The sequence below is a fragment of the Salarias fasciatus genome, chromosome 10 (assembly GCF_902148845.1).
Source record: "Salarias fasciatus chromosome 10, fSalaFa1.1, whole genome shotgun sequence".
In the NCBI taxonomy this organism is placed as follows: domain Eukaryota; kingdom Metazoa; phylum Chordata; class Actinopteri; order Blenniiformes; family Blenniidae; genus Salarias; species Salarias fasciatus.
In genome coordinates, this window is record NC_043754.1 from 23,164,449 (window position 1) to 23,190,586 (window position 26,138).

Consider the following 26,138-nt stretch of genomic DNA (forward strand, 5'->3'; position numbering starts at 1 on the left):
GTTGTTGTTGTCTCTGAGCAGGTGTGGGTCTGCAGCAGCTTCTAGAAGAACATAAGAAGAGTGTGAGGAGGAGATGTGAACGTGTGACTGAAGGAAGTGATGAAGCAGGAGGAGGAAGCCTCCTCAACAGGATCTACACTGAGCTCCACATCACAGAGGGACTCAGTGAGGAGCTTCAGAGGGAACCTGAGCTGCAGCAGCTGGAGACAGCTTCCAGGAAGGAGAGCCTCCACCACACTGTCATCAGGTGTCAGGACATCTTCAAAGCCTCGGCCCAGCAGCACACACACATCCGAGTGGTTGTGACCAGCGGCGTGGCCGGCAGCGGAAAAACCTTCTCGGTGCTCAAGTTCAGTCTGGACTGGGCCGAGGGCCTGGAGAACCAGGATGTCAGTGTGCTGGTGGTGCTCTCCTTCAGGGAGCTGAACCTGCTGGGAGAGCGGGCGTACAGCCTCCTCTCGCTGCTGGCTGTTTTCCATCCCACGCTCCAGAAGCTGACGGCAGAGGAGCTGGCCGTCTGCAAGCTGCTCTTCATCTTTGACGGCCTGGATGAAAGCAGACTTTCTCTGGACTTCAGCAGCAGCCGGCGGCTGCTTGACGTCTCCCAGCAGTCTTCAGTCAGCGAGCTGCTCACTAACCTCATCCGGGGGAATCTGCTGCCCTCGGCTCGGATCTGGATTACTTCCCGACCGGCGGCGGCCCATCAGATCCCTCCAACATGTGTGGACAGACTGACAGAAGTGCGAGGCTTCACTGACGCCCAGAAGGAGGAGTACTTCAGGAGGAGGCTGAGTGATGAGGAGCTGAGCAGCAGAATCATCTCCCACATGCAGACCTCCAGGAGCCTCCACATCATGTGTGGAATCCCAGTCTTCTGCTGGATCACTGCTACAGTTCTGGAGCACATGTTGAGCAGCGAGCAGAGAGGAGAGCTGCCCCAGACCCTGACTGACATGTACTCCCACTTTGTGCTGGTTCAGACACACAGGAAGAAGCTCAAGTACCATGAAGGACCTGAGACGGGTCCACAGGAGCTGACGGAGGCTGACAGGGAGATTCTTCTGAAGCTGGGCAGGATGGCCTTGGAACATCTGGACAAAGGAAACATCCTGTTCTACCAAGAAGACCTGGAGCAGTGTGGTCTGGATGTGACTGAGACCTCGCTGTTCTCTGGAATCTGTACTCAGATCTTTAAAAGAGAGTCTGTGATCTTCCAGAAAGCCGTCTACAGCTTCGTCCATCTGAGTGTTCAGGAGTTTCTGGCTGCAGTCTTCATGTTCCACTGTTTCACCAACAGGAAGACAGACCAGCTCAAGACCTTCATTGTAGAGGTTCATACTTTCATATCTCTCGATGTTTTCCTGAAGGTCGTCCTTCAGAAATCCCTCAGAAGTCCAAACGGCCACCTCGACCTGTTTGTTCGCTTTCTTCATGGCCTCTCTCTGGAATCCAACCAGAGACTCTTAGAAGGTCTGCTGGGTCAGACAGAGATCAGTCCAGAAACCATCCAGAGAGTCATCCAGAACCTGAAGGAGATCAACAGTTATAAAATGTCTCCTGACAGAAGCATCAACATCTTCCACTCTCTGATGGAGATGAAGGACCTCTCAGTACATCAGGAGATCCAAGAGTTCCTGAAGTCAGAGAACAGATTGGAGAAGGAACTCTCTGAGATCCACTGCTCAGCTCTGGCCTACATGCTGCAGATGTCAGACCAGGTCCTGGAGGAGTTGGACCTGAAGAGGTACAACACATCAGATGAGGGACGACGGAGACTGATCCCAGCTGTGAAGAACTGTAGGAAGGCTGAGTGAGTCCACAAGTCTTCATGATCAATGTCTCAGTGATGATTGTAGAAAGTAGTTCCTGTAGTTCCTCTGTGGAGATGCTCCTCAATGATCTGTCATGAAGAACCCATCAGTCCACTCGTCCCATTATTTTCTACATTTACTGCTGTTACTAAATGTAAACAATCCCCTCCAGAGGTTGGCTCAGTTCTCAGGATCTGTTCAGACTGAGGCTGTCAGTCTTCCTTCATGTTCTAAATCACATTCAGTCTGTTCTTGTCTGGAATGTTCAAATATATTCCAGTTTTTGAATTCCTCTCATCAGCCCTCAGATAAAGTGAAAGTAAAGCAGCAGATCTTCTCTTGATCTTCTTGAGACTGTTTCCATCTGATGAAATAATTCCTGTCAGACTCAGCAGGAACAGGACTAAAGACCTGCAGCTCAGTGCAGCGGGGCAGGTTGTGGAGTTTCTACAGGAGAGCAGGTCTGATGTCCAACAGTCCAACAAAGTGTCCTCTCTCATAGCATCCTGTCCTCTCTGGGTCTCATTACAGTCTTTCTTTCTGTGGACTCTCTGATCCTCACTGTGAAGTGATCTCCTCAGCTCTGACCTCTGACCCCTCCCATCTGAAACATCTGGACCTGAGTAAGAACTATCTGAAGGATTCATCAGTGAAGATTCTGAGTGCTGGACTGGAGAGTCCAAACTGTAACCTGGAGACTCTGAGGTCAGTTCACTGTCTGAAGGTAGAATCTGTTGGAGTGAAAGGACTGAGAGGAGTTTAGGAGGATTCCAGATGTTGTTTGGACAGAGAGTGGACTGAGCTCTGCAGCATGTTGATGAGAGCTCTTCTCCTCCTGGTGGCTTCAGCTGTTTGGACTTTACATTTCTAAACTCTTCCAGTCTGAACCTTCTTCAGCTCTCAGTCACTTCAACATCAAACTCTGTCCTCTAATCTCACTTCTTTCTCTCTTCATTCAGGTTGCAGGGCTGCAGTTTGTCAGAGGTCAGCTGTTCTTTTCTGGCCTCAGCTCTGAAGTCCAACCCCTCCCTGGAGAAACATCTGGAACATCTGGACCTGAGTTTGAACCCTCTTCAGGATTCAGGAGTTTCTCAGCTGTGTGGTTTTCTGCAGAGTCCACTCTGTGGTCTGCAGACTCTGAGGTCAGTTGATTGTCTGTTCCTGTTGTAGAAGGAGAAATGTTTGTCAGCAGCTGATCTGAGACTCTGATCCTGCAGTGAGAGAGTGGACTGAGCTCAGCAGCAGCTGACTGGTGTGTGTGGACATGAGGAGTGTGAATGTTGTGTGTGATGAAGATCCACAGCAACAGAACAGCTGATTGATCAGGACTCAGTAATGTGGAGCTGCTCATTTCTCCATCAATACATCTGATTGGTTCCTCCTCATTGATTCTGCTGCTTCCTTTCTTTATTTAGCTTGGAGAGATGCAGTATGTCAGAGACCAGCTGTTCTTCTGTGACCTCAGCTTTGAAGTCCAACCCCTCCCTCCAGGAACATCTGGAACATCTGGACCTGAGTGACAATTGTCTCTTGGATTCAGCAGTTTCTCAGCTGTGTGGTTTTCTGCAGAGTCCACTCTGTGGTCTGAAGACTCTGAGGTCAGTTGACTGTCTGTTCCTGTTGTATAAGGAGAGATGTTTGCCAGCAACTGTGATCTGAGACTCTGATCCTGCAGTGAGAGAGTGGACTGAGCTCAGCAGTTTGAGTGTGTTTCAGTAAAGTAGTGTTGACACTAAAGGTCAGACATCAGGCTGATCTGAGAGTGATCCACTCTGAGGATCTCCAGGAGAAACAGAGCTTCTTCTCTGGTCTTTAGTCCTGTGACGGTGGCAGAGCCGTGTGCAGCTCCACATTTCAAAGCTTGCTAGAAGAAGAAAGGAGCTGCAGTGGATCATTGACTGTGAACCTCTGACACGCTCCATGTTGACCTTCAGCTTTCAGAGCAGGCTGATCTCTCCTGGATCAAGCTGTCACTGATCTCCCAGCTGGAGCTCCAGACTCTCAGCAACTCTACAGACTCTGGACTTGTTGGCTTTCTGTCCAGGAACCTTGGCTGTTGACATGTCCTGCACTGGGCTCTGCTTCTGTTTGGTCTTCACATCAATTCAGCTCTCCTAAAGATCAAAGATTAAATCAGGGAGAAGAAGAACCCCAGTTCTTCTTTCACTTCCTCCTAAGGCCAGTACATGCTACCAAATTTTGCCCTGATCTTCTCCTCCTGATTGAAGCCGACAAGGTCCGATTGTCGGGAGTATGCAAATGAGTTTAGGTTCGATCATCCTTTGGTGTTCGGTGTGTTCAGAGAGATTTTTTCCGGTGGGACCGTTCAGGAGTCGTCGGAAGGGGAGATCGTAGATAATGGACATGTTTAATATTTCCACTCTCAAATCCTGTTATATGTGGTGCGCTCCAAGAGGAGCCGATCGGCTCAGAGCTGACCTGATCACACCCTCGAAATAATCCCCCCTGATTGGCTGAACAGCTCCGCATCACCAAGGTGTTGATGCTGCTCCCTTAAAGGGACTTCAGCATTTTGGCAAATTGGCCTATTTCGCGCAATTCCTTAGTCATGGTTCAGTGCGCACGTAGAAGGACGGAGCGTCGTTGCAGAATGGCGGAGATGAATGTTTGGGGGTTTACTTACCATTGAGAGCCCCATTATTTGGCGTAGTGCAAATAAAGAAAAACAAAGAAACAAAGCGCTGAGGACAGGTTACGCCAGGAACGCACTGGACGCGGAAGTGCCGCGCGGGCCGCGAACATCTCTGCATCTCCGCTCCCAACGGGAGCTCCTCCAATGGGGTGGGAGCTGGGCGTAGCTAGCTCGGCGGAGCCTTGGGGAGATGCTACATGCTAACGCTAGTTTTCCAAGATCGCCAACCCTAGCTTTAAGAAGCGATGTCGATATGAATGAAGACCTGAGGGAATGAATTCTCCGCTTATTATTTATAGTGGAGATAGAATGGAGGGAAACCGCACAAAGTCACGTTGGACTGGGCGAGATTTGGAGGAGTGAGGAGCCGATTCTCTGATGAAGAATCTTCTAGTGTGTGGTCTGCTCCAGAGCGACACCACACACTACAAGATCAGGACAGGAAAATCTGGGCATCTGTCCTCTGTTGTTTTCAGGTGTGTGGTCTTTGAATCGTGGAAGATCAAAAGAAATCATGTAGTGTGTACCAGACTTTAGCTCCAACCTTCTTAAGAAGAAGAAATGGATGTCAAGGATCAGTGTGATCAGTATCAGCGAAAGAGGATTACCTCATTTCTAACTAATTTCAGCTCACATTTACACAGTTTTGAAAGGGTTATTGACTGCATGGAAACGTAGTCAATCATTTCAACATCAAACTCTGTCCTCTAATGCCACTTCTTTCTCTCTTTATTCAGCTTGATGAGCTGCAGTTTGTCAGAGATCAGCTGTTCTTCTCTGGCCTCAGCTCTGAAGTCCAACCCCTCCCTCCAGAAAAATCTGGAACATCTTGACCTGGGCTGGAACCCCCTGCAGGATTCAGGAGTTTCTCAGCTGTGTGGTTTTCTGCAGAGTCCACTCTGTGGTCTGCAGACTCTAAGGTCAGTTAACTGTCTGTTCCTGTTGTAGAAGGAGAAATGTTTGTCAGTGTTATAGGCCTCATGCCATGTGTGGCCCGTAGCAGGTGTGATTTCCCGTTTTACAAAACAGAAGTAGAGAGTGAGTCCGTAGTTGTTTACATTCAGCAGGCTGTTCTGTCTCTTTATTGAACGGTTTCTTAAAGGAGAACTATGCAACTCTACTTTCACTTCACAATAGATCATTTCACAAAAATCAATAAGCCAGCATTTACACAACCACACAGGTCAACTGCAACCTGGCTATCTGCTTGTGGCTTTAACACTTGAATTCGCATACTGCACAGTTTACTTCTCTAGAAACACACATACGAAAAACATGAATAGCACAGGAACTATAAAAACAGATTTCAAGGATAAGTTCGTTTTAAACTGTTTTCACGTTGTTTATAGAAAGATGTCAAACAATATACTCACTCAGAAGGGTTTTCTGATCCAATCTGTGGTTCGGGAGAAAATTAGATCCAAAATCGAGCTGCAGACCTCCATATACTGTGAGCCAATGGGGCATGCGTGGCGTTGTCTCCCAAAATAGCTTTAATCGTCCAAAAACTCATTAGTTTCACTAATATTTCCTAATGGTCCGCTCACGCCACTCCTCCACGACAGTCCAGTGTCGGGAGAAACATGTTGTTGCGGTTTTGCTGATCTCTGAAGTGAATACGGTGATTGGAATGTAACCTGAAGTACATTCACCAAGAGATACAGTAGGTGGCGCTGTGAACCTAAGTTGTTGGTCGCCACCCGCTCCAAAGAAGGAGAAGCAGATGTTTGAGATGTGCTCCAAAGAAGAAGAAGCATGTATCTTTCTATAAACAACGTGAAAACTTTTAAAACCGAACGTATCCTGTAACCATACAAATTTACAAAGCAGAAAACATTTTGACAACTTTAACCCATTAAGTTCACTCAAACATGATGTACATGTGTGAATAATACATATATATACATATATATATATATATATATATATATATATATATATATATATATATATATATATATATATATATATATATAGATGCCAAGGAGCAATATTAACACAGAAACACAGCATTACCATAGCGGTTGCCATCTTGTTACATTACACCGCAGGCCTCTTTTATATTTTCATCCTGAACAGAAGAAAAAAATATCCATGTGATGACGGAAAGAGTTGCAAGTAGCCATGGTTTCATCTTTTGGTGTAAAATACAGCCAACCTCTGGTGTGCTTCTTCCTCAATGCCATGTTGGAAAGCTCAAAACCAAATTATGCCGGACTCACAACTGACACAGTTACTGTCAGTTATGAGTTTTCATCTGGTGCTTTAATTTGTTTAATGGCACAGATTTAAGAGATGTTTTTCTGATACACCTGCATTGTGGCTTACCTTGCTCATTGTCCCCAGAAAAGAGCTTCAAAATGCTCCTACGTGTCCTTTACCTGAGTATTTTATGGCGTGTGTGTGTGTGTGTGTGTGTGTGTGTGTGTGTGTGTGTGTGTGTGTGTGTGTGTGTGTGTGTGTGTGTGTGTGTGTGTGTGTGTGTGTGTGTACTTGTACAGCTATATGTTGTGAGGACCTTTTGTGAGGACATTGGGTTTTTAACCTTACAAGTGAGGAGAACTGTTGGAAAGTGAGGACATTTTTGCCGGTCCTCACTATTTGAGAGGACTTTTTTGGTCTTTTTGAGGGTTAAGACTTGATTTTTGGTTTAGGGTTACAATTAGGTTTAGGTTAGGTTTAGGGCATAGGTTAGGGTTAGGCATTTATTTTTGATGGTTAGGGTTAGGGTAAGGGGCTAGGAAATGCATTATGTCAATGAGTGTCCTCACAACATAACTCAAGCGGTCAATACGTTTTTTTAAATTAACTGGTTTCCTTGTTAGCTGGTGACTGACTTCCTTTAGCATTTCCTGCTGCTGTTGCTAGTAGCAGCAGATGTTGAAATCAGACTCATTAAAAATACGACACGGCTTTTTGTCTGGTTTTTACCATCTATCTGCAACAAGGGACGTGAAAGAAACCCAGTCGAAAATTAATAGGGAAACCAGTTCTTCCAAAACACCGGCTCCACTCCGGGTTCTACACACTTCTCCTTTGCTAGTTAGCTGCTGCGTTCAGGTGACTGGACCTGCTGCAGAAAACTGAAACTCGGTCGTTCACATGAAGGCAGGGGTGGCAGCTGGACTCAGGAGACACTCGGGAGACACGTGAAGGGAGCGTGGACAGTTTGCACAAAGGAAAGGCTCTCAGACAGCTGTGATCCAGCTCTCGTCGTTCACTTAAAAGAGCCGTTCAAACCAACGGCTCGTTCATTGAACGTCACAGCACTATTTTGGTCTCGTTTGACAATTCTACAATGACTGAGTACAACATCTTTCATTCTTCTAATGCGTATAATGATTAGATTGGGTTTTTTTATATATATTCGAACAGAAGAATTAAAAATACCAATGTTCAGGCAAAAACACGACACAGTTTTTATTTTGAATTCACTTATGTTGGAACACATATCTACTTTCCTTCTGGCACCTGACTTTCTTCTGTTTAGCTTGACGTGGGAGGGCTCCGGCGTGAGGAAAAATGGGATCCTTGCTGAAAGTTTCCTGACCGCCGGACAGGCTCTATTGCGATGCTGGAGCTGGACTGCAGTCACCGTGGCTGGTGTAAGCCCGGCGTGAGCCCAGTGTTACGCACCACACATATTACATCATCACGCACACAGCGGAACTGATAAGCGGAATCATCAAGAAGACAAACATTTCCTTTGAATCGAGTCAGTGGGAACCGGTTCGACAAAAGAATCGGTTCTTCATTGGTTGACACTGAGTTGGCACTGGGTTGACACCTCTCCTTGTGGCACAATGTTGAAACTGCACCTTTCATGTATACCCAAAAACACATTACAACAATACATAAATGTCACCTTTTTCACTTATAAAAACACAATAAAACTTAGAATTGTGATCATACACTTGTAGGCATCACACCAGCAGCTGATCTGAGACTCTGATCCTGCAGTGAGAGAGTGGACTGAGCTCAGCAGCAGCTGACTGGTGTGTGTGGACATGAGGACGAGTGTGAATGTTGTGTGTGATGAAGATCCACAACAACAGAACAGCTGATGGATCAGGACTCAGTAATGTGGAGCTGCTCATTTCTCCATCAATACATCTGATTGGTTCCTCATTGATTCTGCTGCTTTCTCTCTTTATTCAGGCTGATGAGCTGCAGTTTGTCAGAGATCAGCTGTTCTTCTCTGGCCTCAGCTCTGAAATCCAACCCCTCCCACCTGAAGGAGCTCTACCTGAATTACAACCAGCTGCAGGATCCAGATGTGCAGCAGCTGGTTGCTCTCCAGCAGAGTCCAGACTGCAGCCTGCAGACTCTGAGGTCAGTAGATGGTTGGAGTGAGTCCACGCTGCTTTCAGCAGGTTTGGACTAAACACAGTCAGTGTGAGAACAAAGATCCAGTGTTTGACTCTCAGTGAGGCTGTGAGAGGAGAACGCTGAGCAGCTTCAGGATTGGACAGCAGAGGACACACAGTCAGCCAATCAGAGGAGCCACAGGCTTGTTGTGTTGGTCTGACAGTGGTGGTCCTCCATGAGCTCTGAGCTGCTGACTGCTGCTCTGAACAGGACTGAAGTCCTCACTGCTTGACACTCTCTGACCACCACCTCTCATCTCTCTGCAGGTGGTGGAGCTGAGAGCAGAGAGGAGGCTGTGTGTCCTGAAAACCACCACAATGAAATACAAGAAAAGACAAATACCGTATTGGCCCGAATATAGGACGACTCTGATTATAAGACGACCCCTATTTTTCAAATATCATTTTGTGAAAATGAAAAATGTGTTCAAGACAAGAAGGTCACTCATAAAACAACTTTTAATTGTATAATTATTATAGGAAAACTCACAACAGAGATAATATTTCATGCAATTAAAGATCAAGAAATATTACTGCAGTATTAGATTAAAAACTATATTCTCTTTCTCAAAATGTGAGGCTATGACTCAGTGAATAAGCAACAAATAAGTTCCTCAAAGGTTCAATAACTGCATTAATGATGTAAATAACTTCATAACCATCAAATTCAAGTTCTATTCAACTTCATGAGCATTAATAATTCAGTCTAATATATTTTGGTGGCTTGGCAGTTGTTTGTTGACTCTGCTGTGTTGAACCATCAGTTTGAAGTTGGCATCAAAACTTCGCCTCTGTTGTTTGCTCACTTGTCTAACGTTCAAGCTCCTTCATTCCAGATGGTCACGTTCCTCCATTTTTCATCAGATCACTGTGACCACAGACGTCATATGACTGTGACGCTTCAGTCACTTTCTGGTCATCGGTACTTTGGCTCCATCTAGCGCGTATGTGTAACGACAATCTCGTCCTCGATTATAGTACAACCCCATTTTGGAGAAAACAGTTTCTGGAAAAAAATATCATCTTATATTCGGGCCAATACGGTACTACTACAAGAAACTCTTCACAAAGTGAAAAAAGCATAATATGACCCTTTTAAGGAATGATATGTTTCACCACAGAAGTGATCATAAGTCGATGAATTTTTAACTTCTATTCTAGTTTATTATAACATCATACATGGAGGACACAAAGACATAAACAGAATGAAATGAACTGAAACTGTTCAGGCTGATGGAGATTTTCATTGAGATAATTGGTTTAAGGATGTATATTGTACTTCATTGCCACTGATAACACGATTGTATGATTCTGATCCTCATCATTATCATATTGCATTGTTATATCTGTTATTATCACAATTTATTTAATATTGTTATGATATTTAAATTTTATAATCACTATTATGATTGTTCTTGCTATTATTGTTTTTTAATAATCACAGGATTGCTGTTAGAATAATAATTATTATATTTTATTTTGACTCATACTGAGTTTCAACATGATAAATACCATAAACAGTAAAGCCTCGGGTGCAACGTCTGTCTCATTCAGACCATCTGCATATCTACAAACCACTATAAACTACTAGAACTATAAAATACGCTTTTTATTTCTGGCTTTCTAGTTCTGGCCATGGTGTTCAGCATCAGTGTCTCTCTCAGATTTAGCTTGATCTTCCTCCGATCTTCGTCTCAGCATCTTCTTTTGGTCAGGTTTAGCATCCACTGACGTCAGTCACCTTTGGGGAAAAAAAGCTACAATTTTTACAATTTTAACTCAAAAAACAAAAAAAAAACTAAAACAGAGTAAATAAAACATCTTAAAACTCAAACTGTATCAGAATGAATAATGTGATGATTTCATGTCAGCTTTTAGATCGATAATTTTCATAGTTTATCACAAAACATGATTAGCAGGTCTCAGCAGTATTTAATGTATTTCAGCTAAAAGAGGATTTCCGGTTAATTATATCTCCAGTAAGCAATGTTGAATGATGTGAAGTGACCTGTATTTTATGTGAAGAACCTGGAGGCAGAATGAAGGAATTTAATCTGCCCTGTCTGGGTTTATTTTACTATTTAACAAGCAGCTCTCTCCATGTTATTCTTTATATACCCTTTGTCAATGAAAAATTATTGTACAGTATCTGGTTTAATTAGAACATCCATAAGAGTGACTAAAAAAGCATCTTTACCAGTTATATTGTATTGTATTTTGTTTTGAAAACATCCAAGCATCCTGTGTCATAGCCATGGTGTGACGTTTCTAACAAATCAGTTTGGAAATCTATGGAAAATTCAGTGAATAATTCTACTTTAAGATGAAAGAAAGCCTCGTACTCTTACGCCCTGTGCCCCTACGGCCATACGGGGGCGCCCGTGGCCATTTGTGAACTTCGTGCTTGCCCTTTCTCACCTGTCTGTCTGTCCCTCATGTTCTCCTACCTAGTCACCTGCCTGCTCGTATTCTCCTGCCACCCGTCTCGTTACCACCCTAATGTGTGGCACCTATGTTCCCTTCTATTTAAGTCCTGCTCCCCTTGTGTGTCTTGTCGGCTCTTTCTGGGTCTGTCCGCTTGCTCTGTCATGTGTCCCGGCCTGCCTCAGCTCTGCTCAGCTTATTCCAGCATTCCTTCGTTCCTGCATTCCTGTGTTCTGTTGCTCCTGTGCCCTGAGATCTTTGGTTTTGGAAATAAAGGAGTTTTTTGTTCAGCCTGTGATGCCTGCGTGTGGGTTCTTCGATCCTTGCACCGTGACACCCACCTGCGTAGATGCACATGCGCTGCTGCGGCTCCAGTCCACCATGGTAAGATGGCGGTGCTTTAGGCACGCCTCTCCATCCTGAACGTGGTGTCTACTTAAATTGTATTCTCAAAAATGGGGTGGTACTATAATCGAGGACTAGATTGTCGTTACACATCCGCGCCACTAGATGGAACCAAAGTACCAGTGACCAGGAAGCGAATGGAGCGTCTGATACCCCTTTCCCATTGGCCAAAAAAACTGTTAAAACCCGCTAATAATCGGCTTCTCATGGCAGTGGGAAAGTGTTTAAACGGCATTCTGACCAGGGTCGATCCACCCTGCAACCGCACCGGGTTTTAATTGGCACAACTCCGAACAACTTTTAGTGTGAGAGGCAGACCCGGGTCGACGCGGTAATTTACATGATGACGTTGACATAGCGTGCTGGTTGTTGTTTTTACACTAGTGCTGGGCAACGATGACATTTCTTTTTTGTGATTAATAATTTCTGTGACTAATCGCATTATGCGCAAAACACAATAATTAATTCAAAAGTACTCTGTAATGATCATCCTGCCCCGAGGGACAGGGAATTTTTTTTTTTGCAAGAATTCTGTAAGAAGCATAATTTTACAAGAAGTACTTTACAATTCATCAAAAAAGATTTATAATAACTTAAAATACAAGGTCTTTACCAAGATTCCCCCCCCCCCCCCACACACACACACACACACACACATACACACACACACAAACGTCGAGCCGGCAAAACACGTGATTTAAGTTTCACTTTGATTTTTGTCATATTTGTGCTCCTTAAAGCTAGGGTTGGCGATCTGAATGAGATACATTTTTTTAAATACTGGTTAAAATGATCTTTATGACCCGATGGGAAACAATTCATAGCGTGTTCTTAAAGTAGTTTGGAAAATATCCGCTATCTACAGCAGGAGTAAAACGGGAAAAACAGCAACCAATAGTCTTGACGGGACACCTTTTTTTAAACCAATCAAATCTCTTCGCCGTTCGACCTGCCCCCTGCGCGTACATGTCAATGGCGTGCACTGACCCTGGTTCAGTGCGCGCGTAGAAGGACGGAGCGTTGTTGCAGAATGGCGGAGAAGAATGTTTGGGGCTTTACTTACCGGTGAGTGCGCCATACTTGGCATAGTGCAAATAAAGAAAAACGAAGAAACGAAGCGCTGAGGACAGGTTACGCCAGGGACGCACTGGACGCGGAAGTGCTGCGCGATGCGCGCGGAATGTCTCCACGTCTCCGCTCCCAACGGAGCTCCTCCAATGGGGTGGGAGCTGGGCGGAGCCTTGGGGAGATGCTACATTCGTGCTACATGCTAGTTTTCCAAGATCGCCAACCCTAGCTTTAAATCAGTTTGTGCCTTACACCAGCCTTTTCCTTGTGATTTTTCTGATAGTTTGGCCGAGTTCAATATAGCAAATAATGAGGAATGGACCATGTTTCACCGCTAAAAGCGCAGTGGCCTGTGTGCTTCTTGACGTGTGTGTGTGTGCGGGGAGGGCGGGGCGTTAATGCCTGATAAAATGTTTGTCGGCGTGATGAAAGCTGTGCTTTAACGCGTTAACGTGCCCAGTGTTATTTTAGACACAGCGTGAGATATCCTTCGTCGAGATGACCCAGCACTGGCAAGATTGCGAGACCAGAGAGCTCCTCTTGATCCGTGGGAAAGAAGAGTTTTGTCTACAGGTAATGGGGACTGAGCTCTTGTGCATTGTTTATATTCGCTTTGCTCCGTCATGCTGATGATGTCATCAACGTGGGACAAACTCAACCACGCAGCCCGCCTGCAAGCGATAAGACCTGGGTCTGCAGGCAGTGCTTATTTTCGCTTATTTTGCAAAAGAGAATATATTTTTTATTTAGTGCTGCAGTGAAATCTTTTGATCATGTGAAATGTTATCTCTGTTAGTTTGTAAGTTTAGAATGATTGTACAATAAAAAGTTGTTTTTTGAGTGTATTTCATATACTCATCATATTTTTAATTTCACAAAATGATATTTGAAAAATAGGGGTTGTCTTATTATCAGAGTCGTCCTATATTCGGGGCAATACAGTATATGATGTCTATGACAGACATCATATAACTGTCACGTGCCACTTGCTTCCTGATCACCGGTACTTTGGCGGCTCCATCTAGTGGTGTGGACGTGTAATGTCAATGTATTCCTCGATTATAATACAACCCTATTTTGGAGAATACAATTTATGGAAAAAAATATTGTCCAATATTCGGGCCAATACAGTATGCATTTCTGTCAGTAAACAAACTCACATGAAACCAAAATATATAGTGACATACATTTACCATGTGTCTTCTGGCCAAACATTCAGGAGTGGTTGGGCCATTTTACAGTGTTTTCTCCAGAGAGGTTTTCCCGTGTCCCTGCAGTCTCATTCCTCCTTCCTCCTTGTTGTGGCCATTTTCTGATGTTTTCCTCGAGCTTGATTAAAGCCACATAGTGGGTGGGCAGGGGTCGTGTTTGGACTCATGCTTCCAAAAATCCAGATGTGTTGAGCTTGAAGGATGATTTATTACGATCCAAACTGAACAACATAGGCTTGTACAAAAATCAAAATGTTTCTGGTCCACTACCAGATCCACAAAAAAACCTTTCTTTAAATCCGCGTTCACCTTAGGTACGATATCTTTCCAAGCTTGTCAAGTTGCACTGTCAAAAACTTTTTCTGAAAGAGACCCACCCCCCTTCCTGAACCACTACAAATAAGTTTTAAGCTTGCCCTCTGCCAGCTTGGCAGACAACAGCAACCACAGTTCAACATAGCAAAAGGAAAGGAACAGCAACCTGTGGACAAATCAAGCTAATTACAAAAGGCAGGACACCAGATTAACATAAAATTTGCCTCCACTCTTACATGTTCATTTCTACTTTAATATCAACCCACTACCTAAATGATGCAATAAACACTGTGCAGTATATATTACAATGGTTCTAACAATTCCGGCCCCCTAATTATAAGGCACGAGGACTCATAAGTAACTGACATATTATATGGTTAAAGCAGAACTATGCAACTTTTTTTTTTTTACCTCAAAAAATGTTTTTCAGAATCTCTGTGGGGGTAAACAAAGACTTGTCAGGGTGATTCACCGGTCCCTTCACTCTCCCCGGGGTCTGTGACCTGAAAACAGCACTTGCAACTTTCAGAGGAGCGGACCCGACTACATCTCACGAGAACAAACCTGCTTTACGGCACTCATACGGGAGTACAAGAATAAAAGAATAAAACAGAAGAATAAAACAAACATGAAACCCTCGCTAGCGTTAGCAACAACACCCTTAGGTGCTCACGGATGGCAGAACCAAAAAGACAGAAAAAAACTTTGTCTGACGCACGGGAAAGACGGAAACAGGAGTGGGATACTCTCTGTGCGCGGAGGTGGGGGTGGAGGGGTGGGGGTGGTGATGCGGACAACGTTTACGACAGTGAGCTTTCACAGGAGACCAGTAGGGGGAGCGCTAAAGCAAATCTTGCATAATTTTCCTTTAAGAAGAGCCAAAACATACAACATAAGCAATCTAATCATCACTACAACAGAATTATGTACATTCCAATGCAATCTTAAGCACAACAAAAAAATGAATTTCCGAAATCCATGTCACACACAAGGCAAAGCTTGTCCACGGGCCTTTCCAGAGTGCTGAAAGGAGTCTTTATCAGCACTCTACGAACTAGTCCTTTGGCATCTGACATGGACTGTAAGACTTTTAGCAGCAACCACGAACTTTGGGGGGCGTTGTCATCCACTACCATCATGAATTGTCCTGGTACGAGGTTTTGCTTGACTTGAGTCCATTTTTGTCGTTCCTGCAAGCTAGGGAGGTACTCACGCACCCACCTCTTCCAGAACAAGTCAGCAAGATACTGAATTTGTTTCCATCTGCGTCGTGGTTGTTTCTTTAGCAAGAGTAGGTGCTTCGGTGTTAAGGCCTCAAGGTGACTGGGCTCATCAGATGATCTGGTCAATGGTCGGCCATTGAGAAACTCATAAAACAACTTTTCATTATACAATTATTATAAACTCACAACTGAGATAACATTTCACGAGATATAAAATTAAAAAAATATTACTACAGCATTGAGTAAAAAATATATTCTCTTTCTCAAAATAAGAAACAATAAGCAACAAATAAGAACCTCAAGGGGTCCAAACTGCATAAATGATGTAAATAACTTTCCAGTGCCTTCAGCTGAATCAGGCTCTGGTGGTGGGCATTCCGTCTTTCCGTTTTTCAGTGAGGTATTCACTCATCCTTCTATCAGTCTCTCTGAAGCGTCGCTCTTGGGACCACGGAAAGCCTTTCTCATAGTGTTAGCATCTGTAGGAATTTTTTTCTGTGCTCTCCAATAAGAACGAGGCTCTGCTCCACCATATCTCCTGGCGGCTTGGCAGTTGTTTGATGACTCTGCTGCGTTGATCACCATCAGTTTAAAGTTGGTATCGTAACTTCGCCTCTGTTGTTTGCTCAGTTGTCCAGCGTTCAGCCCCTTTGTTCCAGATGATCCGCCATTTTTCATCAGATCATTTCATCTGATTTCATCGCTCCACTCGCTCTCTGGTCAGTGATACTTTGGCTCCATCTAGCGGCGCGGATGGGTACTGACCATCTACCGTAAGTCCGCGGTTATAACACGACCCCACTTTTGAGGATGCAATTTCTGGAAAAAAAACATCGTCTTATATTCGGGCCAATACGGTAATTTACGCGGCTCATAGCACGAATTGCCATAAGATTGGGTTGGGTATTCACTGCAAGCACGAAGAATCACTTCCTCAAAAATCCATGCCGTCATGTCCACCAGCGTTTTCAAGCCAGCCCTCTCCACACTAAATGTTGTGTGCGAGCCACATTAAAAAAAAAAAAAAAAAAAAAAACTACAGAGGCTTCCACAGGATTTGCAGTGCGGGATAACGTATGAGGAAGAAGCAAGGCAAAAGTTCCTCAAGATGACAGTCATCTGTTTGAGCTGTGTGGATGTGACCTTTGACCTCTGTCATGCTGTGTTTCCAGTGAACTGACTGAACCATGAATGTTTCTGAATCGTCTTATTTCACTCTCAGGTTGTCTCTGAAGAGTAACCGGTCCAAAGGTCTGTCATTACACTTCAGTGGTGAGCCTGGACCTTCAGACTCAGAGTAAGAAAGTGTTTCTCTTTCATTTCATCCAATGCATGTATTGACTGGGTTTTGGCAGGAAATTTTCTGTACTACAGCTGAAACAGTTCAATGTGTGATGATCGACTTTGACTCAGTAAGAATGGAGACACTGCTGAATTTAATTCTCGAAGTGGGAAAAGTGACAAAGTAGATTGACCGAACCACCAGATACGTTGAAAAGAAGATTTTCTGACTGATTTACTGTGACTGACCTGATGGTGGTGGTGATGGGGGTGGATGTTGTATTGCTACAGCACAGACATGAAGCAAAAACAGTGATTGATCCACATTACCATGAGCTGTGTTTACCAAACACTTTGTGTGTGTGTGTGTGTGTGTGTGTGTGTGTGTGTGTGTGTGTGTGTGTGTGTGTGTGTGTGTGTAGACATCAGCAGCTCAGACACACAGCAGAGTCTTCAGGTTCCAGCAGATTGTCTCTGAAGAGTGACTGGTCCAACAGTCTTCCACCAGACTTCAGTGATGAACCTGGACCTTCAGACACAAAGTAAGAAAGTGTTTTTCTTTGATTTCTTCCAAAGCAGAGTGAGAGATGTTGAGCTCACTTTCAGATTCAGCTCCAGTATTTTGATGCAGTGTGAGAGTTGAAGATCTTTGTGTCTCTGCTGTGTGTTGTGCTGCTCAGAGTAAATGTTGCTTGGTGTCCACAGAAAGAGGAGGACTGATGTCTGTGAGGAGCAGCCAGAAAGATCCAGAAGTAAGAGTGGACATGTATCTGCTGAAGAACTGGGACTTGTTGTTGTGTTGTAGAGACATGAAAGCTTGTTGTTTGTGTGCAGTGTGATTGTTGTTGTTGTCTCTGAGCAGGTGTGGGTCTGCAGCAGCTTCTAGAAGAACATAAGAAGAGTCTGAGGAGGAGATGTGAACGTGTGACTGAAGGAAGTGATGAAGCAGGAGGAGGAAGCCTCCTCAACAGGATCTACACTGAGCTCTACATCACAGAGGGACTCAGTGAGGAGCTTCAGAGGGAACCTGAGCTGCAGCAGCTGGAGACAGCTTCCAGGAAGGAGAGCCTCCATCACCCTGCCATCAGGGTTCAGGACATCTTCAAAGCCTCGGCCCAGCAGCACACACACATCCGAGTGGTTCTGACCAGCGGCGTGGCCGGCAGCGGAAAAACCTTCTCGGTGCTGAAGTTCAGTCTGGACTGGGCCGAGGGCCTGGAGAACCAGGATGTCAGTGTGCTGGTGGTGCTCTCCTTCAGGGAGCTGAACCTGCTGGGAGAGCGGCCGTACAGCCTCCTCTCGCTGCTGGCTGTTTTCCATCCCACGCTCCAGAAGCTGACGGCAGAGCAGCTGGCTGTCTGCAGGCTGCTCTTCATCTTTGACGGCCTGGATGAAAGCAGACTTTCTCTGGACTTCAGCAGCAGCCGGCGGCTGCTTGACGTCTCCCAGCAGTCTTCAGTCAGCGAGCTGCTCACTAACCTCATCCGGGGGGATCTGCTGCCCTCGGCTCGGGTCTGGATCACTTCCCGACCGGCGGCGGCCCATCAGATCCCTCCAACATGTGTGGACAGACTGACAGAAGTGCGAGGCTTCACTGACGCCCAGAAGGAGGAGTACTTCAGGAGGAGGCTGAGTGATGAGGAGCTGAGCAGCAGAATCATCTCCCACATCCAGACCTCCAGGAGCCTCCACATCATGTGTGGAATCCCAGTCTTCTGCTGGATCACTGCTACAGTTCTGGAGCACATGTTGAGCAGCGAGCAGAGAGGAGAGCTGCCCCAGACCCTGACTGACATGTACTCCCACTTTGTGCTGGTTCAGACACACAGGAAGAAGCTCAAGTACCATGAAGGACCTGAGACGGGTCCACAGGAGCTGACGGAGGCTGACAGGGAGCTTCTTCTGAAGCTGGGCAGGATGGCCTTGGAACATCTGGACAAAGGAAACATGGTGTTCTACCAAGAAGACCTGGAGCAGTGTGGTCTGGATGTGACTGAGGCCTTGCTGTTCTCTGGAATCTGTACTCAGATCTTCAGAAGAGAGTCTGTGATCTTCCAGAAAGCCGTCTACAGCTTCGTCCATCTGAGTGTTCAGGAGTTTCTGGCTGCAGTCTTCATGTTCCACTGTTTCACCAACAGGAAGACAGACCAGCTGAAGACCTTCATTGTAGAGGTTCATACTTTCATATCTCTCGATGTTTTCCTGAAGGTCGTCCTTCAGAAATCCCTCAGAAGTCCAAACGGCCACCTCGACCTGTTTGTCCGCTTCCTTCATGGCCTCTCTCTGGAATCCAACCAGAGACTCTTAGAAGGTCTGCTGGGTCGGACAGAGATCAGTCCAGAAACCATCCAGAGAGTCATCCAGAACCTGAAGGAGATCAACAGTTATAAAATGTCTCCTGACAGAAGCATCAACATCTTCCACTGTCTGATGGAGATGAAGGACCTCTCAGTACATCAGGAGAGCCAAGAGTTCCTGTCAAAGAACAGATTTGGGAAGAGACTCTCTGAGATCCACTGCTCAGCTCTGGCCTACATGCTGCAGATGTCAGACCAGGTCCTGGAGGAGTTGGACCTGAAGAGGTACAAGACATCAGAGGAGGGACGACGGAGACTGATCCCAGCTGTGAAGAACTGCAGGAAGGCTGAGTGAGTCCACGTGTCCTCATGATCAATGTCTCAGTGATGGTTGTAGAAAGTAGTTCCTGTAGTTCCTCTGTGGAGATGAGCCTCAATGATCTGTCATGAAGAACCCATCAGTCCACTCGTCCCATTATTCTCTACATTTACTGCTGTTACTGAATGTAAACAATCCCCTCCAGAGGTCGGCTCAGTTCTCAGGATCTGTTCAGACTGAGACTGTCAGTCTTCCTTCATGTTCTAAATCACATTCAGTCTGTTCTTGTCTGGAATGTTCAAATATATTCCAGTTTTTGAATTCCTCTCATCAGCCCTCAGACAAAGTGAAAGTAAACCAGCAGATCTTCTCTTTATCTTCTTGAGACTGTTTGCATCTGATGAAATAATTCCTGTCAGACTCAGCAGGAACAGGACTAAAGACCTGCAGCTCAGTGCAGCGGGGCAGGTTGTGGAGTTTCTACAGGACAGCAGGTCTGATGTCCAACTGTCCAACAAAGTGTCCTCTCTCATAGCATCCTGTCCTCTCTGGGTCTCATTACAGTGTTTCTTTCTGTGGACTCTCTGATCCTCACTGTGAAGTGATCTCCTCAGCTCTGACCTCTGACCCCTCCCATCTGAAACATCTGGACCTGAGTAAGAAGTATCTGAAGGATTCATCAGTGAAGATTCTGAGTGCTGGACTGGAGAGTCCAAACTGTAACCTGGAGACTCTGAGGTCAGTTCACTGTCTGAAGGTAGAATCTGTTGGAGTGAAAGGACTGAGAGGAGTTTAGGAGGATTCCAGATGTTGTTTGGACAGAGAGTGGACTGAGCTCTGCAGCATGTTGATGAGAGCTCTTCTCCTCCTGGTGGCTTCAGCTGTTTGGACTTTACATTTCTAAACTCTTCCAGTCTGAACCTTCTTCAGCTCTCAGTCACTTCAACATCAGACTTTGTCCTCTAATCTCACTTCTTTCTCTCTTTATTCAGGTTGGAGGACTGTGGTTTGTCAGAGATCAGCTGTTCTTCTCTGGTCTCAGCTCTGAAGTCCAACCCCTCCCTCCTGGAACATCTGGAACTTCTGAACTTGGGCAGGAACCCTCTTCAGGATTCAGGAATTGAGCAGCTGTGTGGATTTCTGCAGAGTCCACTCTGTGGTCTGCAGACTCTAAGGTCAGTTAACTGTTCCTGTTGTGGAAGGAGAAATGTTTGTCAGTGTTACAGGCCCCGCTCCATGTGTGGCCCGTAGCAGGTGTGATTTCCCGTTTTACAAAACAGAAGTAGAGAGTGAGTCCGTAGTTGTTTACATTCAGCAGGCTGTTCTGTCTCTTTATTGAACGGTTTCTTAAAGGAGAACTTCACACTCTCTGACCATCACCTCTCATCTCTCTGCAGGTGGAACGACTGAGAGCAGAGAGGAGGCTGTGAGTTCTGAAGATCCTCCTCCTCCTCCTCTCCTCAGAACTTTTCACCTCACTGAATGTGACTCTATGGAACAATACATACATCTGACATGGGAACAAGTCCTTGTTTTTCAAAGACTGCTCTGAGAAGAATTTTTGACTGACATCTGTTCCCAAAGATTTTCATTTAGACAAGAGAAAGCCATGCTCCAACTGATGGTTTGGTTTGTATTTATTCTGTCACAGCAATTGGCAAACCTCCAATCGGTGGACATGACCAACAACCACCACCATGAAAAACTAAAGAAAAGACGAATATACATTGTTATCAGTAAACAAAGTCAAGTGAGACCAAAATTTGGCCAAACCTTCAGGAGTGGTTGGTCCATTTCTACATTCTTTTCTCCAGAGAGGTTTTCCCGTGTCCCTGCAGTCTCATTCTCTCCTTCCTCTTTTTTTGTCCTGGAAGTACATATATCCCCGTACAGCGTGACGAGCATGCCGCAAGATATTGCCTCAGGAGTAAATTAGGGTCATACCCGACAGGTATCGTGAAAATCGGTCATTCATTCAGAGATATAAATTTCCCATTTATAGAGCGACACCTAGTGGTCAATGTTCGCGCCATTGTGCTAATACACCCACAGTCACATGCCAACCAAGGATCTCAGGTTTGGTGGTGTTAGCATTTATTATGACCGAGAAATGCAACAGTTTGTGTTTACCTAGCTAGCCAGTAAAGTTTAGTCAAGAATAATTTGCGCATATTTTGACAACTTTAGATCAGATCCTACTGAAGACTGTAACTGCCACGTTTCAGTTAAGTTCGTTAAGTTTGTTCATCAAAAAAAAACGCCCCACAAAAAAAAAAAAAAAAAAAAAAGGGTCTACCCCGCCTTCGCCCACAGCAGCTGGGATCAGGTTCAGCCACCCGGGACCCCGAAAGGGGGAAGCGGTAGATAATGAATGAATGAATGAATGAATGAATGCACTTACATTAAAATGTCCTTCAAGTGCAAAATAAAATCTTTCAAGTTTAATTATTTTTTTTCCGAGTACAAAAAACAATTCCACAAGTAGGAGAAACAATTCTGCAGGAAGGAGAAACAATTGGCTCCCCACTGTCACGTGGCTTTTGGCAGTAATTTTGCACCTTGCTGATTCACATCCGCAGGACTGAGGATTTATTCACAACTGCCAGTGCACTTTCCGAGAACTGTTGTTTAATTTGCATGCCACAGCAGCAGGTGGCGCTGTTGATGCCATTTAAAAATTAAGAACTTTGTCAGCATCATTTGAAATTTGTAAATGAAATATATTCAGGGGTGCACATAAGCGGTGCGCAGGTGCGCATGCGCTACCAAATTAAAAAATGCGTACCTGATTAAACATTGTAACGCTCATTTGCATACCAAGATTTGGGGATAGCAAGGTGCGCATCTGTGTCGGATAGCCCAGTGCTCACCCGTACCGTCGGACCGGTGCTCACAAGACAAAAAATATTACGTGCACCCCTGACTGTAGCGTTTGGAGCTGCAGCAGGCAGTGAAATGATGAGAGCTTTTACAGATGAACACAGAGCTTTTATTGTGACAAGTCACCGAGCACCAAGACGGGAATCAGCAGCACACAGGCCCTGGTCATTTCCCCCCGTGACCCTCTCACTCACGGTGAAACCACAATGAAAAATAGAGGATGCCCCAAAACACACAAAATGAACACAGAACTGTGAAGCAGAACTAAATATCACAAATAACCATGAACATAACTCCAGTAACTCAAACAGGCCATAAAATAAGCCCCCAAATGTTCAGAATAACTCCCTCCCACAATGCCTTGCGGCTCTCCGGAGCAGGCTGCCCCGTGCAGCGACACCCAGTGGCCCCCACGGCCGCTACAATATGATACTTTTAAGACCCTCGTGCAACAGAATACCACACAGAGGAGACAGGAGAAAGACAGTAGTTTATGGCCCAGATCATTTACCCAGTACTGTATATTCTCAACATTGGTCCAAACAAACTGAACCGTTTCTAGAACCATGTAGAACACGTTGCCTCATAAGAACAACAAAATAATCTCACCCAAATGAATTGGATTGTTGGAGCCATATAACGTTTTCTGATGTGACCACTAGAGGGAGCAGGATTGGTGGACAGACAGGGAGCATGCAGGTGATGAGCTGCAGGTGTGTGAGAGAGGGACGCCAACCAGTGTTTGGACCGTGTTGGTGTGTGTTGGGGTGCGTTGAGGAATGTGTGGAGAGACTTATGTCCAAAGGAAACTGGATCAGTGAGCTCATCTAACTGGTTTGTACCTGTAAATAGTGTCTTTAAACACACCTGTGGGAAATAAAGGGGTCACTTCACCCAAAGACTCAACATGTGTGGAATATTGGATTATTGTCTCACTGTGAACACGACTCTGAAATAGTTCTCCCTCTCCTCCCTCAGTAGAAAAGACAAAATGTATCAGTCCCAAGAAGAAAACATCTCAAACCTGCTGAACAGGGGGCCTGAGGACCAGAAGTGAGGAAGTGCCAAGGCAATCAATCATCTCTTGATTAACTATATCACCAAATAACAACATCCATTCTAGATTTATTTTGGACCAAAGCAGAAGCAGCAATATAACCAAAAATAAAAATTAAAATAAGTTATTTAAAAAAGAAAAAAACTCTTGTTGATCCTTTACAGTTAAATAACTCTGATGTTAATGCTTGTGGGTCAAGAACAGCTGCATGATATGTATCTGTAATCAGCCAGTATCTCTCCCTGATCCTCCATCACAGGAATGAAGAAGTTCCTGCTGCTGACATCTGCTGCTCTCCTCCTCATGGCAATACGTTTATTTTTTTATGTGGAACTAATGGAATTTTAAGTGGAATTGAAAGTGAAATTGCTGTTGAAATTAAGTTGTTTTAATGCAAGAGATTTTTTTTTTAATTTATATCTCAACCACTTCTATTCTGTTCTCACCTGTGCAGACCCTGCATGGTGGTTTTGTTGCTGGTGTCTGCTCTCTCTATTGTGGCAATAAAGATTCCTTTGAACTAAGTGGAAAGCTTCAGTGAGCACAAGTTCTGAACAGAAATGGAAAGGAGTTGAGTTTATATGTATCATGGACGAACAAGCAAGGCATGTGGCATTGGTAACATTAGTACACTTTTTAAACTGGCTTAACATGATGTATTGGCATGTATTCACTAGTCATTCAGTGACATTATCTGCATGGAGCAGCATTACTCAACTGGCACAGATTGTTTAGGAGAAAACTCTGCTCAGTCTCTGGCTGGTTTGGTGAACATGGTCAGCAGCATGATGCGTTTAAAGACGGCTCGGAAAAAGACCTCACCGCTTGTCAATCGCGGATTATACGACTGTAACGTTTTTGTCTAGTTTCAACATGGACCAGCAAAAAGGTACGTGAAAGAAAGTCGGGCAACAATCAACAGGAAAAGTAATTAGTCTGAAACCCCGGCTCTACTCCCCATAGATCTATACAAACAGTTCTTATAATATGATGTCTATGCTACTCCCGTCTCCAGACGCTTCCTGTTCGTACGTTCCTGAACGTCCCAGCAGTCCTCCGGAGCAACGAGCTGCGTCTCCTTTAAAATAATTCTGCTCCTCTGGTGGAGAGAAGTTCGCTCCTCCAGCGCGTGACGCACTTTGGTTCTCTTCTTTTTCATCATGATTCTGATATAAAAGCGCCGTTCTGACTCCAGAGAGCAGAATGAAGTCTCCGTGTCTCCAGGATCTCTGCTCCATCTGACTGGTCCACAGGAAGAAATGTGAGTTTTAATGAGAATCACTGTCTCCCTGTGTCCCGATGTTTAGCTGCTTTTAGAGTCATTTCAAGCTGAAAACTGGACCCATGGGTTGATTTCATGCTTTATCTTCCACATTTGCTCTGAAATGCTTTGCTTGGTTTCCTTTGTCTCTTTTTCTCACTGAGAACTGAGACTTGATGGAAGTGAAAGTAAAACACCCATTTAAAGCTATAGTGCGTAACTTCGGTCGCCCTCTAGCGGAAACCGGGAGACAAGGTGCCTGCTAATTCTATCCGACAGGTTAGTGGATGAAAAGACCCAGTGGTCGTCAGCGGAAACCATTTGTTGTCCTTTGGTCTCTAGTTGCTGCTTCTTGATGAAAAACAGAGTGTTACACACAAAGTACAGTGTTTTCTGCAGGAAAAGAGTTTGGCGGTGGGGGGGGGGGGGGGGGGTCGCTGCTGACGCTGCTAACGGCTAATGCTGCCAGTGTTTGACTGTCGGAGAGTTGTTTTTTCCTCCCCTCCGCTGTCCGGGCGCTGCACAATTTAGCGCGGGCCTGAAAAGGTCTGGCAGAAACTGCCTGAGATTAGGTGCGTTCACGATGGCAGAGCCAGAGGTAGACGGAGCTGGACGAAGCAGACGGCGCAGCCGTGGGGCGGAGTTATAAGTTTGCCTCCAACTCGGACAACCATATGTTCTCCATGTTTGTGTTTCTCATGACTCCCACTGTGGGGGGTGTTTACAGGCCTGTCGTCAGGGGGTCAATTAGGGGGGGCAATGCCCCCCCGCCTGTGCCTCCTTGCCCACCCTGGCTGTCAAAGGGGTAATTTTTTTTTCTTATTAAAAACAAAAGAATTCCTAATTTCTTTTGTGTGTATCACATTGTGTTAATTCATATTCAGGTAACTGAAATATATAAAATTTAAAAAACAAAATAATGTGAAGTTATGTTTTGGCTTCTGTCATGTGACACGTGCATGCTGCTGCAAGTGCAGACCAGGCTTCAAGGGGGGGGGGGGGGGCAGCATTCGCCCCCTCAGTCAAAAAAAAAAAAAAAATTAAGTTTTCAGTGTACTATTTGCTTAAAAAACAACAGCAAACTCTGCTGGCTGGGTCAAATCAATATGAAGTGTTGTGCTATTCAAAATTCCAAAAAAAAGGAGACTCCAGCTCTGCTGAAGGTGAGGGCTGGTTATTTTATCATTTGTTTTGTTACTATTTGTGCTTTTTAGCAATGTGATTAATGATCATATGTTGTTGGACACGGCAGAACAGGCCTCTGATCTGTGGATTCTGTCTTTGTGTTGCTCCGTTACTTTATCGCCACTTTTGCGCTCTACACCCCCCCCCCCCCCCCCCCACCCCCCCGACACACGGTTTGTAGCCGCCGCCCCCCCCCCCCCCCCCCCCCCCCCCCCCCCTCCCCCCTCTACACTGGGCTGGAGCCAGGACTGGGTGTTTATTTATGTAAATAAAACGTGTTGTCATCAAACTGATGACGAGTGGGCTCGGGTCCAATCCCCTGCCTGTATGACACAGAGAGGTGGGCCAGGTAGCTGCGGTGAGTTGCTCTCCAGCAGCTCA

At 45.1% G+C, this 26,138-nt stretch overlaps 1 protein-coding gene across 1 annotated transcript in view; it reads left to right on the forward strand.

The window, feature by feature from the left end:
• Positions 1-986: 986 nt before the first annotated feature.
• Positions 987-26,138, forward strand: part of LOC115394987 (ribonuclease inhibitor-like) — a gene marked incomplete at its 5' end in the record, with an annotated part of 43,332 nt that continues 18,180 nt past the window's right edge. The window contains 9 exons of the mRNA XM_030100328.1: positions 987-1,084; positions 1,181-1,810; positions 2,343-2,516; positions 2,771-2,953; positions 3,227-3,409; positions 5,202-5,384; positions 8,623-8,796; positions 19,939-20,112; positions 20,367-20,549. Of these exons, the coding sequence (XP_029956188.1) occupies positions 987-1,084; positions 1,181-1,810; positions 2,343-2,516; positions 2,771-2,953; positions 3,227-3,409; positions 5,202-5,384; positions 8,623-8,796; positions 19,939-20,112; positions 20,367-20,549 (1,982 nt within the window). The remainder of the gene's footprint in view (positions 1,085-1,180; positions 1,811-2,342; positions 2,517-2,770; positions 2,954-3,226; positions 3,410-5,201; positions 5,385-8,622; positions 8,797-19,938; positions 20,113-20,366; positions 20,550-26,138) is intronic.